Here is a 15,400-nt window from a genome sequence, read left to right as displayed (position 1 = left end):
GAAGCAGAGCTAGATGCAACACTATTGTATGTATAGTCTCTACCAGTGGAGCAGAGCCTGATGCCACACTATTGTATGTATAGGCTCTACCAGTGGAGCAGAGCTGGATGCAACACTATTGTATGTATAGACTCTACCAGTGGAGCAGAGCTGTGTGCCACACTATTGCATATATGCTCTACCAGTGGAGCAGAGCTGGATGCAACACTATTGTATGTATAGGCTCTAACAGTGAAGCAGAGCTAGATGCAACACTATTGTATGTATAGGCTCTACCAGTGGAGCAGAGCTGGATGCAACACTATTGTATGTATAGGCTCTACCAGTGGAGCAGAGCTGGATGCAACACTATTGTATGTATAGACTCTACCAGTGGAGCAGAGCTAGATGCAACACTATTGTATGTATAGGCTCTACCAGTGAAGCAGAGCTAGATGCAACACTATTGTATGTATAGACTTTACCAGTGAAGCAGAGCTGGATGCAACACTATTGTATGTATAGGCTTTACCAGTGAAGCAGAGCTGGATGCAACACTATTGTATGTATAGGCTTTACCAGTGGAGCAGAGCTGGATGCAACACTATTGTATACAAGCTCTACCAGTGGAGTAGAGCTGTGTGCCACACTATTGTATATAAGCTCTACCAGTGGAGTAGAGTCGGATGCCACACAATTGTATACAAGCTCTACCAGTGGAGCAGAGCTGGGTGCCACACTATTGTATACAAGCTCTACCAGTGGAGCAGAGCTGGATGCAACACTATTGTATACACGCTCTACAAGTGGAGTAGAGCTGGACGCAAAACTATTGTATGTATAGGCTCTAGCAGTGAAGCAGAGATAGATGCAACACTATTGTATGTATAGTCTCTACCAGTGGAGCAGAGCCTGATGCCACACTATTGTATGTATAGGCTCTACCAGTGGAGCAGAGCTGGATGCCACACTATTGTATGTATAGGCTCTACCAGTGGAGCAGAGCTGGATGCAACACTATTGTATGTATAGGCTCTACCAGTGGAGCAGAGCTGTGTGCCACACTATTGCATATATGCTCTACCAGTGGAGCAGAGCTGGATGCCACACTATTGTATGTATAGACTCTAGCAGTGAAGCAGAGCTAGATGCAACACTATTGTATGTATAGGCTCTACCAGTGGAGCAGAGCTGGATGCAACACTATTGTATTTATAGGCTCTACCAGTGGAGCAGAGCTGGATGCAACACTATTGTATGTATAGGCTCTAGCAGTGGAGCAGAGCTGGATGCAACACTATTGTATGTATAGGCTCTAGCAGTGGAGCAGAGCTGGATGCAACACTATTGTATGTATAGGCTCTAGCAGTGGAGCAGAGCTGGATGCAACACTATTGTATGTATAGGCTCTAGCAGTGGAGCAGAGCTGGATGCAACACTATTGTATGTATAGGCTCTAGCAGTGGAGCAGAGCTGGATGCAACACTATTGTATGTATAGGCTCTAGCAGTGGAGCAGAGCTGGATGCAACACTATTGTATGTATAGGCTCTAGCAGTGGAGCAGAGCTGGATGCAACACTATTGTATGTATAGGCTCTAGCAGTGGAGCAGAGCTGGATGCAACACTATTGTATGTATAGGCTCTACCAGTGGAGCAGAGCTGTGTGCCACACTATTGCATATATGCTCTACCAGTGGAGCAGAGCTGGATGCAACACTATTGTATGTATAGGCTCTAGCAGTGAAGCAGAGCTAGATGCAACACTATTGTATTTATAGGCTCTACCAGTGGAGCAGAGCTGGATGCCACACTATTGTATGTATAGGCTCTACCAGTGGAGCAGAGCTGGATGCAACACTATTGTATGTATAGACTCTACCAGTGAAGCAGAGCTGGATGCAACACTATTGTATGTATAGGCTCTACCAGTGAAGCAGTGCTGGATGCAACACTATTGTATGTATAGACTCTACCAGTGGAGCAGAGCTGGATGCAACACTATTGCATATATGTTCTACCAGTGGAGCAGAGCTGGATGCAACACTATTGTATGTATAGACTCTACCAGTGAAGCAGAGCTGGATGCAACACTATTGTATGTATAGGCTCTACCAGTGGAGCAGAGCCTGATGCCACACTATTGTATGTATAGACTCTACCAGTGAAGCAGAGCTGGATGCAACACTATTGTATGTATAGGCTCTAGCAGTGGAGCAGAGCTGGATGCAACACTATTGTATGTATAGGCTCTACCAGTGGAGCAGAGCTGTGTGCCACACTATTGCATATATGCTCTACCAGTGGAGCAGAGCTGGATGCAACACTATTGTATGTATAGGCTCTAGCAGTGAAGCAGAGCTGGATGCAACACTATTGTATGTATAGACTCTACCAGTGGAGCAGAGCTGGATGCAACACTATTGTATGTATAGGCTCTACCAGTGAAGCAGAGTTGGATGCAACACTATTGTATGTATAGACTCTACCAGTGGAGCAGAGCTGGATGCCACACTATTGTATGTATAGGCTCTACCAGTGAAGCAGAGCTGGATGCAACACTATTGTATGTATAGACTCTACCAGTGGAGCAGAGCTGGATGCAACACTATTGTATGTATAGGCTCTACCAGTGAAGCAGAGTTGGATGCAACACTATTGTATGTATAGACTCTACCAGTGGAGCAGAGCTGGATGCAACACTATTGCATATATGTTCTACCAGTGGAGCAGAGCTGGATGCAACACTATTGTATGTATAGACTCTACCAGTGAAGCAGAGCTGGATGCAACACTATTGTATGTATAGGCTCTACCAGTGGAGCAGAGCTGTGTGCCACACTATTGTATGTATAGACTCTACCAGTGAAGCAGAGCTGGATGCAACACTATTGTATGTATAGACTCTACCAGTGAAGCAGAGCTGGATGCAACACTATTGTATGTATAGACTCTACCAGTGAAGCAGAGCTGTGTGCCACACTATTGTATGTATAGACTCTACCAGTGAAGCAGAGCTGGATGCAACACTATTGTATGTATAGGCTCTACCAGTGGAGCAGAGCCTGATGCCACACTATTGTATGTATAGACTCTACCAGTGAAGTAGAGCTGGATGCAACACTATTGTATGTATAGACTCTACCAGTGGAGCAGAGCTTTGTGCCACACTATTGCATATATGCTCTACCAGTGGAGCAGAGCTGGATGCAACACTATTGTATGTGTAGGCTCTACCAGTGGAGCAGAGCTGGATGCAACACTATTGTATGTATAGGCTCTGCCAGTGGAGCAGAGCTGGATGCCACACTATTGTATGTATAGACTCTACCAGTGAAGCAGAGCTGGATGCAACACTATTGTATGTATAGGCTCTACAAGTGAAGCAGAGCTGGATGAAACACTATTGTATGTATAGACTCTACCAGTGGAGCAGAGCTGTGTGCCACACTATTGTATGTATAGGCTCTAGCAGTGGAGCAGAGCTGGATGCAACACTATTGTATGTGTAGACTCTACCAGTGGAGCAGAGCTGGATGCCACACTATTGTATGTATAGGCTCTACCAGTGAAGCAGAGCTGGATGCAACACTATTGTATGTATAGACTCTACCAGTGGAGCAGAGCTGGATGCAACACTATTGTATGTATAGGCTCTACCAGTGAAGCAGAGTTGGATGCAACACTATTGTATGTATAGACTCTACCAGTGGAGCAGAGCTGGATGCAACACTATTGCATATATGTTCTACCAGTGGAGCAGAGCTGGATGCAACACTATTGTATGTATAGACTCTACCAGTGAAGCAGAGCTGGATGCAACACTATTGTATGTATAGGCTCTACCAGTGGAGCAGAGCTGTGTGCCACACTATTGTATGTATAGACTCTACCAGTGAAGCAGAGCTGGATGCAACACTATTGTATGTATAGACTCTACCAGTGAAGCAGAGCTGGATGCAACACTATTGTATGTATAGACTCTACCAGTGAAGCAGAGCTGTGTGCCACACTATTGTATGTATAGACTCTACCAGTGAAGCAGAGCTGGATGCAACACTATTGTATGTATAGGCTCTACCAGTGGAGCAGAGCCTGATGCCACACTATTGTATGTATAGACTCTACCAGTGAAGTAGAGCTGGATGCAACACTATTGTATGTATAGACTCTACCAGTGGAGCAGAGCTTTGTGCCACACTATTGCATATATGCTCTACCAGTGGAGCAGAGCTGGATGCAACACTATTGTATGTGTAGGCTCTACCAGTGGAGCAGAGCTGGATGCAACACTATTGTATGTATAGGCTCTGCCAGTGGAGCAGAGCTGGATGCCACACTATTGTATGTATAGACTCTACCAGTGAAGCAGAGCTGGATGCAACACTATTGTATGTATAGGCTCTACAAGTGAAGCAGAGCTGGATGAAACACTATTGTATGTATAGACTCTACCAGTGGAGCAGAGCTGTGTGCCACACTATTGTATGTATAGGCTCTAGCAGTGGAGCAGAGCTGGATGCAACACTATTGTATGTGTAGGCTCTACCAGTGAAGCAGAGCTGGATGCAACACTATTGTATGTATAGGCTTTACCAGTGGAGCAGAGCTGGATGCCACACTATTGTATGTATAGGCCCTACCAGTGAAGCAGAGCTGGATGCCACACTATTGTATGTATAGGCTCTACCAGTGGAGCAGAGCTGGATGCAACACTATTGTATGTATAGACTCTACCAGTGGAGCAGAGCTGTGTGCCACACTATTGCATATATGCTCTACCAGTGGAGCAGAGCTGGATGCAACACTATTGTATGTATAGACTCTACCAGTGAAGCAGAGCTGGATGCAACACTATTGTATGTATAGGCTCTACCAGTGGAGCAGAGCCTGATGCCACACTATTGTATGTATAGACTCTACCAGCGAAGCAGAGCTGGATGCAACACTATTGTATGTATAGGCTCTAGCAGTGGAGCAGAGCTGGATGCAACACTATTGTATGTATAGGCTCTACCAGTGGAGCAGAGCTGTGTGCCACACTATTGCATATATGCTCTAGCAGTGGAGCAGAGCTGGATGCAACACTATTGTATGTATAGGCTCTAGCAGTGAAGCAGAGCTAGATGCAACACTATTGTATTTATAGGCTCTACCAGTGGAGCAGAGCTGGATGCCACACTATTGTATGTATAGGCTCTACCAGTGAAGCAGAGCTGGATGCAACACTATTGTATGTATAGACTCTACCAGTGGAGCAGAGCTGGATGCAACACTATTGTATGTATAGGCTCTACCAGTGAAGCAGAGCTGGATGCAACACTATTGTATGTATAGACTCTACCAGTGGAGCAGAGCTGGATGCAACACTATTGCATATATGTTCTACCAGTGGAGCAGAGCTGGATGCAACAGTATTGTATGTATAGACTCTACCAGTGAAGCAGAGCTGGATGCAACACTATTGTATGTATAGGCTCTACCAGTGGAGCAGAGCTGTGTGCCACACTATTGTATGTATAGACTCTACCAGTGAAGCAGAGCTGGATGCAACACTATTGTATGTATAGACTCTACCAGTGAAGCAGAGCTGGATGCAACACTATTATATGTATAGACTCTACCAGTGAAGCAGAGCTGTGTGCCACACTATTGTATGTATAGACTCTACCAGTGAAGCAGAGCTGGATGCCACAGTATTGTATGTATAGACTCTACCAGTGAAGCAGAGCTGGATGCAACACTATTGTATGTATAGACTCTACCAGTGGAGCAGAGCTGTGTGCCACACTATTGCATATATGCTCTAGCAGTGGAGCAGAGCTGGATGCAACACTATTGTATGTGTAGGCTCTACCAGTGGAGCAGAGCTGGATGCAACACTATTGTATGTATAGGCTCTACCAGTGGAGCAGAGCTGGATGCCACACTATTGTATGTATAGACTCTACCAGTGAAGCAGAGCTGGATGCAACACTATTGTATGTATAGGCTCTACAAGTGAAGCAGAGCTGGATGAAACACTATTGTATGTATAGACTCTACCAGTGGAGCAGAGCTGTGTGCCACACTATTGTATGTATAGGCTCTACCAGTGGAGCAGAGCTGGATGCAACACTATTGTATGTGTAGGCTCTACCAGTGAAGCAGAGCTGGATGCAACACTATTGTATGTATAGGCTTTACCAGTGGAGCAGAGCTGGATGCCACACTATTGTATGTATAGGCTCTACCAGTGAAGCAGAGCTGGATGCCACACTATTGTATGTATAGGCTCTACCAGTGGAGCAGAGCTGGATGCAACACTATTGTATGTATAGACTCTACTAGTGGAGCAGAGCTGTGTGCCACACTATTGCATATATGCTCTACCAGTGGAGCAGAGCTGGATGCAACACTATTGTATGTATAGGCTCTACCAGTGGAGCAAAGCTGGATGCAACACTATTGTATGTATAGGCTCTACCAGTGGAGCAGAGCTGGATGCAACACTATTGTATGTATAGGCTCTACCAGTGAAGCAGAGCTGGATGCAACACTATTGTATGTATAGACTCTACCAGTGGAGCAGAGCTGGATGCAACACTATTGTATGTGTAGGCTCTACCAGTGGAGCAGAGCTGGATGCAACACTATTGTATGTGTAGGCTCTACCAGTGAAGCAGAGCTGGATGCAACACTATTGTATGTATAGGCTCTACCAGTGAAGCAGAGCTGGATGCCACACTATTGTATGTATAGCCTCTACAACAAAATACGCAAGACTACCTACTGTCAGTATTTCTTTAATATTTCAGTAATTTATTGTTTTCATGTCAAAGCCAATATGTTTTGACTAGCATACAAATACAATCTTCTCTGAGAAACTCTAGACTAAACATGCCATTATTATTGATAAATATATCAGAACAAATGATTATCAAATATGTATTGTGTCTTCAATAATAAAATAGAATCATCATACAGCACATTTAGAAGTCTACACACAGAAAATCACTAAATGCCACCTTATAACAGTAAAAGTCAAAATATCTTAAATGCACTTTTCTTTAAAATCTTTACGACATCAGTAGAAAATAAAACATCAAATTAACTACAACAATTTTTTGTTTGGACAACACCAAAGGTCAGATTAAACATTATGTTTGTTTAACAATAAATAAAGACATCTGACTGTTAAGGTAGGTACACCATGATTGGTGTGGTACGATTGAAGAAAAATATTGCACAATTAAAGACTTAACATTCATGAAATACTGTCCATTTTGACTTTCAATGTCCAGCCCAAGACGTCCAAAGATTTCAATACCACTATGTTTGTTTGTTTGTTTGTTTGTTTACGCCGCACGCAGTAACATTCCAGCTACATGACGGCCAATAGTTGGTCCTTTGTCCCCAACACACACACCACATTTTATGACTGACACAACACTCAATGGTTGTATGAGGTGACTAACATACTATTTTCAAAAAGCTTCAAAAAGGCAAAGAAATTGACTCTGCTTGCATTGGTATTATCTGTCCGGAGTGAATGAATGGTGTTTATACTGAGCCTTTGAGAGGGACTTACAGAATTAATTCAAGACAGATCAACAATTCATAGTTTCAAGTAGATATCTTAAGTTTGAAAATGAAGCAAAAATGTGTGAGATGTCAACCCTACAATGAAACTTCAATGAAGGCACCCTTGTGTTTTAATGACATCATGTAAATCATTTGTGACGTCATGAACATTGGATGACGTCACATAATATTTTTCTCAACAATGAAGCACTGTAGAGTCATATAGCTTCAACAGACCAATCAGCATTGAGCCTCACAAAAATGCACATATGCAAATATCGAAAAGTTATTACACATGATCTTTCTACCCTTATGGATAATATACCTCAATATTAAATATCAAGTATATTCATGAACTCTGAAAATTGGACATGAACATCAAAACAGTACTTGAAAATAGATAATTGCTAGTTTCATAATTGCTTGTGGCACCCTCATATATAAAGCTTCATGCATCAGGACCACATTTCAACCAACACATAGTATTTTCCAATAACTTTCATAACTAGAAATGCCATTTACAGTTACTTACGACAGAATTTGTTTCAAGTTGCAAGACCCTAAGACCCCTGTTATTTTGGAGAGGCAACATAAATGCGCTGGAAACACATTTTAGTCAGGAAGCTCAGGCTCATCCCTTGTCAAAATGGTGGAAGATTCCAGGAAGATATTCGGTATTCACATAGGCCTCATCATATATCAAGTTATTATGGTTTTGGACAGCTTTCTCAAGGACCTGCTTGGAGATTCTTAATGCCCTTACATAAAAAAAATAACTTTACCAGGAATATATTCTCATAATACTGCAAATGTGACATCATTTCAGAAAACCTATAGTACTGTATGACTTACTGATGGTATTTCACTTAGAAGATAAAAACAAAGTGTAACAAAAATATTAATTTTCACATGTTTCATCTGATGCAATACTTTGACCATATACACTGTTTTTTCATTGGACTTAAGACATGCTTCAGTCAGGTCAAAACTTGAAAATCAACGTTGTGGAAACATTCAAAAGTCAAACCATTCCCACATTCCTTCATAAATAGTCAACATATTGCTTAACTATCGAACCCACAATCTTCCTGACTGGACCGAGTCTGGAGTAACTTTCGCCGCCAATAACTTATTTCCAAAGCTAGTTTTTCTTGCTCCATTGCCATTTTCTCCTTCTCTATGTCTAATCTCTCCTGCTCCAGTCTCGCATGAGCCCTCTCCTGGTCCCGAGCCAGCTCCAGACGTTCACGTTCGAGGGCAAGCTTCTGACGCTCCTGCTGCATTTCCAGAGACACTCTTTCCCGATCCATCCTCAGCTTCTCTCGCTCCACATCCTTCTCTAGGTTCAGCTTCTCCTTCTCCATGAGAATCTTCTGCATCTCCACTGCCAGCTGTTCTTGTTCCATCTTCAGTTTCTCTCGGTCAAGCTTAAGTTTCTCTCGCTCTAAGGACAAGGAGTCTCGTTCACTTGCTAACAGCTCTTCATGAAGTTTCACTGACTGATCATCAAAACGTCTCCTCTTTGCACCATCTTGAATACTGTTCTGCTTGGAACCTGATTTGTTACTTGTTGAGGTAGTTGAGGTTGTAAAAGAAGAATATGAGGTGAGGGTATCAGTTAGGATTTGAATGTCATTAGATAGATTCAGATTTCTGTTTCTGTGATTTCTTGAATGACTTGTGTTTCCCTGATTTGATGTATGTGACGATGGCTTGGATGGCAATGATCCACTGCTACCTGCTCCATGAGGTCTGCTTGTTGCACTGGTGTGAGGAACATCATGTTCATTATGAGGCAGTGATCCATTGCTTGTAAATTTTGAATGCTGTAAAGATGATAATGCTGATTGACTAGAACCGTCTAACTTTGAGAGATTATTATTGCTTGATTCAGGCATGTTGATTGGCAACTGGTCATCTATTGCAGGAAGAGAGGTAGGGGTTGATACTGGAGGTATGTAGACCTGATCTTGTACACTAGACACAGAGGAGTTCTCACACTTGCTGCTCTCACCAGAAGAGTGTCCTGGACTACTCGGAAATCCTGGAACATCCTGGATACTGCCATCTTGACTGTCTTCATTGGCAAGATCTATCTCTATTTTCATGGTCTGGGGATTAATATCCAAATCTGGACCCCCATCCTCCTGAGTTTCATCAGCCATGCCCAAGATCTGGAGACTGAAGTTTGACACAGGTGGAGGAGCAAGTCCTTCAATTTGATATTTCTTAAACTTTGAGGCTTCTTTCCGAGCAGTACAGTTTAAGTTCTGCCACCGTTTTCTAATTTCGTCAACAGATCTTGAAACACCTGGTGTCATTTCATTGATACCATCACATATCAACTGCCAGACTTCCCTCTTCCTTTCATTGGTAGCACTATCCAATGCCTTCTCATTGAGAACAAACTTGTACTTGCGTACCATGTCAATGATGTACTGTGTCTCCTTAGCACTAAAATTTGGTTTTCTATTAAGTCTCTCAAACCCAAGGTCTGCCATTGCAAAGGCATCCTGCGGGCTTAGTGTCAGATTAAAACAGTTCATGGACTGATCCATGATTATTCATTATAGCATTATGATATGCTAAAACACATCTTGACGTACATGACGAAATCTTTGACATGAAGTTTCTATCAGCATGATCAGGTAGTAAGTCTCATTTTCTCCACATCAGGCATTTCCTAGTGCTGTTGAACTCTTCATAGGTTAGTCTGAAACAGATACAATCTACTCATAGTTTGGAATAAATTTTTATTGTAAAAGCATTACCTTTATCATAAAATAGACTTATTATTGACAATGTAGGTCAATCCAGATCAAACAACAAACTATTTACCTCTTCAACATAGCATTTATACTGTGCCTTTACATTCACCAAGCGAATGCTCATGGCGCTACATTATCATGACCACAGACAATGGATAAGGGTGCACTTGAATTTCATTCTCAGCTCCCTGGGGAGTATACAACCAAAGCTGCCCTATAAGGTGCTGGAATATTTTCAAACATTAGAACCTCATCCAACAAGTTACCTATTCTCCGCTGACGGAGCAGAGGCATATTTCAAAGACACTTGCCTATGCAGACAGCACAAGAAACGTGTGTTTGATGAGTTGATGAGAACCATGCCCAACAACCTCTCAGGAGAAGTTTGCTGAACATCCACCCACTCTTCTTAACCAACGTTGCTTAAAGGGCAAGTAAACTGATAAAAATGATAGCGATTTTGTTGAGATTATCAATTTTCCTTGATACATTTAGTCAATTTCTGAGAGAAAAGTTCATAATATTCATAGAAAGTACTTAAATGTCAAAGTGAAAGTGCTCAAATCACACGCTCCATAATCAGGTTATAAAACAAACCTATTTTTGGACTTGGCCTAAAGCTACCTGCTGAGCAGTGCAGCAGTTCGGAACAAATGTTTTCATTAGCTCACATGTAGACTTATTTGTCGTGTTCAGTGCCACACTCAGCAATATTCCAGCTATATGACGGTGGTCTGTAAATAATCGAGTCTGAACCAGTCAATCAAGTGATTGACATCATGAGCATCAATCTACAGAATTGGAATATGATGACATGCATCAGCAAGTCTGACCACCCGATCCCGTCAGTCGCCTCTTACGACAACCATAGTTGCCTTTTACGGCAATAATAGGTTGCTGAAGACCTACTCTACCCCGGATCTTCATGGGTCTACTATCTTGTGATATGAACAGCTACACATATAATACTGTTCCTGCTCTTTCTGTTAATCCGACAAAAACAATATTGCATACATCGTTGAACATCCCTTTTGATCTTGATATTGTGAAATTGTGAGTAATAAAATTAGAAACTAACCATCTGTACCGGTAACTAGGTTTTTAGGACGAACATCCTGTTTGGGTACAATAAACAGCCTGTTTCCCTGTTCTATTCCTCACAATGAATGCCTGTCACTAGTGTCAGGAATTAATCCTGACATCTTCAATGTTGTTACTCATGAAGCAAAAGTTGACATAACTTATAGAAATGGTAATCCAACGGGTCAGCAGACCACAAAATGCCACAAAAATGCGTTAAATAAATCTGAACGCTGGCCCTAATTCCACCAGGAGCAGATTTTTTTACTGGGGGACAATTTCACCTGTCATTTTTTATCATCTGTTTTACCCAATTACCAATCTCAATAAAATCACATCTTAGTTCTCGCTACCGCTAAACAAAGATCTGAGGACCTCCCATTACAGGTCAGGTCAGGATGACCTTTCATCTGACCTATCAGAGCGATGCTTAGCAGGTTGGGAAAGTGACATTGAAATGTGTTTTCTAATCATGCAAGTGAGTGAGTGAGCGAGTATGGTTTAACACCGCTTTAAGCAATATTCCAGCAATATCACGGCGGGGACACCAGAAATGGGCTTCACACATTGTACCCATGTCGGGAATCGAACCCGGGTCTTCGGCGTGACGAGTGAACGCTTTAACCACTAGGTTACCCGACCACCCCTCTAATCATGCACAGGGTATTATGAACTACAGTTACATGTTGTACGTCTATCTCTCGCTTCAGACTTTCCAAAGCTTGTTGGAAGTACTTTAATCACTAGGTTAACCGACCGCCCCTCTAATCATGCACAGGGTATTATGAACTACAGTTACATGTTGTACGTCTATCTCTCGCTTCAGACTTTCCAAAGCTTGTTGGAAGTACTTTAACCACTAGGTTAACCGACCGCCCCTCTAATCATGCACAGAGTATTATGAACTACAGTTACATGTTGTACGTCTATCTCTCGCTTCAGACTTTCCAAAGCTTGTTGGAAGTACTGCCATACAATACTGGCCGTCTACTGAACATTCCAGGATTTTCTTTAGTTACATTTTCAAATTTTGAATCAATATTTTTCCGAGCATAGTCTGGAACAGAAATTGCTATTATCATTAGATATATTTGACCAGAGACCATATAATAGAGGGACGGCCCTCTAGCCTATGCGCGAAACCATCAGTGCTACGGCTTGTCCTGCGCAGCCTGTCCGGAAGCGAGCAGAAACGCGTTCACTGCAGTCATCGTTGTCGCCTTTTTTTCCCATGCAAAAGATATAGTTTACAATACAAAATTACACTCCTGTATTTCTTAACATTGTTAACATTACAACTGAGATTTGTTGGTGCCCTAAAGCATGTCGTTGTCACTGTATTTGATGACTGTGATCACACTTTGTCTTTGTCCGAGAGAACAAAATGGCACACATGTAAAAGCGGCAAAAGTGCAGATTTTGATTTTCAATAACGGCCTCTAATTCGCAATGAAAGTCCTTCATTACCAAGGTGTATAAAAATGAAGTATGTTAAAAATTGGCTTACTGCCATTTACAAATTTAGGGCGGATGTGATATTTCAAATTTGGACTCCAGAAATGGGACTAAATCTGACTTTTCCCTAAAAATTACACAACTCTTAATTTTCGCATGCTTTCAGACGAATGTGTTCCTATCATCGGTCCTGAATTAAATTACTTTACATTCATCACGATTTCCCCTTTGGCTTGGTACCAAAGTTATTTAGGTACGATCGGTAGGTATTTTTGTATGATTTTTGGCGCAAGGCCATATTTTACGTCACATAATTTAAATTAAATTTTGTCTGTGATTATCATCCGCATATATCTTTTGAAACATTATACAAAGTGACTTATATTGTATGATATTAGAATTGTTTTTGTAAGACGCATATTTTTTTTACCATTGCTTTCGCCATTTTTTCTTAAGTTTAACTTTGTTTCAGTTAGGCTTCTATCACATATTGCGCATATACTACATACTACAATTCTACATATTTGTTATCTTTTGAAGATGTTGTCTGTATTAATCATGACTACATTTAATCAATTATTTATTTTATGCTGTGTAAATATTGATTATGAGCAAAATGATCTTGGCCTAAACCCAATCATAATAATGTAAATATGATGAAGGTACTACTTACTTTGTGTATTTACCCAACAATGAAAACATCATACAAAAATAAAAATCTGTTACATGAAATATTTGTATTATAAAATTATCATTTGCTTTGTAAATGCCAAGAAAAAAGGATTATATCGGCAGTCGTCGGGAGAGAAGTTCCAGACAACAAGGTCGAAGGTTTCAAACTTATCTCGCTCCGGCAAACCCTATTATCACTGCTAGCCCCAAACTGGCATTAACCAATAACATTTGATTCTTTCGAAGCCCATTGTCAGACACATCGAAAATTCATTTAACAACGCTCGTAGTTTAATGTGTATTTTTAATTCATTGGAACTATTAGCATTATAAAATAGTAGCGAATTTACATGAAATAAAAACATTAATATGGCGTCATTTTTTTTCTGGCTAATAGTAAAGCGTTTACACCAGTCGGTGATCATGCATTTATGCAAGTAAATCTAGTCTGGACTTATTATAAGATATGAAGTTAATCTGGAGATATATTTTGTGAACATCGGGAATATGGTGATATGTTACAAGTGTCTTCCGTGCTTCTGAATGAGTTTTATTTACACTTCCTGAGTTCCTGTGCAATTTACCGGATCGTAGTTTTCTGTGGCGTTCGTAGTAGATTTGGTATATTTGTTTATTTATAATAGTTAACAATTGCAATATAAAATGAGATATGTAAATTGAAATAAATGTCCCGGAAGACACATGTTCAGCAAATAATTTGCAGCCAACTGACATGTGCTAATGAGAGATATCGTACAAAAATCTTTGGAATCTGCTAAGAGACGTCCTTTTATTGGATTGTGGCTGGTCGTAGTCGGAGAAATCTCGGATAAGGGAATTAACTCTTACCCCAGATATTATGTAATATTGTTTACGATGGTTACCAGAATGGTCAGTCGTGAATGTCTGCGCATCTATTGCGCATCTGCAGCGGTACAGGGAGGTTAACAGCAGGGTGTCAGGGTGTATCAGTTACATGCCAGACCGTAGCGCTGATGGTTAGTGATAAACTGTTGGTGAGGGCCGTCCCTCTATTATATGGTCTCTGATTTGACAAAGAGACATTGCTTCTAGATTCTACATGTTCTTTGTCCATGTGATTATGACAATCATTTTTTGCAAGACTGACCTAAATGATAAAGATATTTGTCCAATGCTGCTTGGGCTGAAATTTGGCAGAAACCCAATAGTTACTGGCAACAGAGGATGGCAATGGCACAAGTTTACCAAAATTTGGCGCTGGCATGATAAATACTGACCACTATAATAAGTTAATTACACGCGAAATTTAGAATCATTTAGCAGTTATTCAGTGCAAGATTAATAATGATCACAACAGCATGGACCAGACCAGTGTACACAACCTTGGATTGTCAGAACAGTATCCGATGGTGGTGAATGATCTGCACGTTTTGGAACAGTAAGATTATCAATTCAGATGTAAGCACTGGACAGGCCTGCACACATGCCATAACTGCATGTCCGGCACGTTTGATTTGTTTACACACCATTATGATGTCCAATATGCACTGTATACGGGTGTTCCAAATGCATATCCAGTTTCAGATTTCTTCAACCATATTCTTCCACATTTGCACAAATAACATTTGTGATTTCTGCCCATTTCCTCTCGATAAATACGGTCAGCGAACTCGTTACATTGTATTTCCGATTTGTTTTGGCAAGTGTTGTATTAAGCCGAGTCCTCACGATGTAAGGAGCTTTTGCGGTTGTTTTGTATCGAGCAAACTGAAAGTTGTACTCGGAAAACATTCTGAAAACGGAATTAGATATGCGTTTTCAATATTCCGATATGTGTTAATATTTACTTAATAATATTAATTATTATTCAATTCCAATATGAAAAATGCCCCAGTTTGGCTA

General features: G+C 41.1%; 1 protein-coding gene across 1 annotated transcript; it reads right to left on the bottom strand.

The window, feature by feature from the left end:
- Positions 1-6,986: 6,986 nt before the first annotated feature.
- Positions 6,987-15,149, bottom strand: LOC139474332 (myb/SANT-like DNA-binding domain-containing protein 4). The gene is made up of 2 exons (XM_071257305.1): positions 15,025-15,149; positions 6,987-10,254 (listed from the first exon to the last, which is right to left on the bottom strand). The coding sequence occupies exon 2, from the start codon at positions 10,097-10,099 to the stop codon at positions 8,606-8,608; it is 1,494 nt and encodes a 497-aa protein (XP_071113406.1). The 5' UTR covers positions 10,100-10,254; positions 15,025-15,149; the 3' UTR covers positions 6,987-8,605.
- Positions 15,150-15,400: the final 251 nt, after the last annotated feature.

Source organism: Haliotis cracherodii, unplaced genomic scaffold, assembly GCF_022045235.1.
Source record: "Haliotis cracherodii isolate W230 unplaced genomic scaffold, xgHalCrac1.p SCAF_3, whole genome shotgun sequence".
In the NCBI taxonomy this organism is placed as follows: domain Eukaryota; kingdom Metazoa; phylum Mollusca; class Gastropoda; order Lepetellida; family Haliotidae; genus Haliotis; species Haliotis cracherodii.
Note: the sequence above shows the minus strand (reverse complement) of the source record. Positions and strands in the feature narration are given on the sequence as shown.

Coding starts and splice junctions, on each gene's coding strand:
- LOC139474332 (XM_071257305.1), bottom strand. CDS start 10,099: ATGGATCAGTCCATGAACTGTTTTAATCTGACACTAAGCCCGCAGGAT.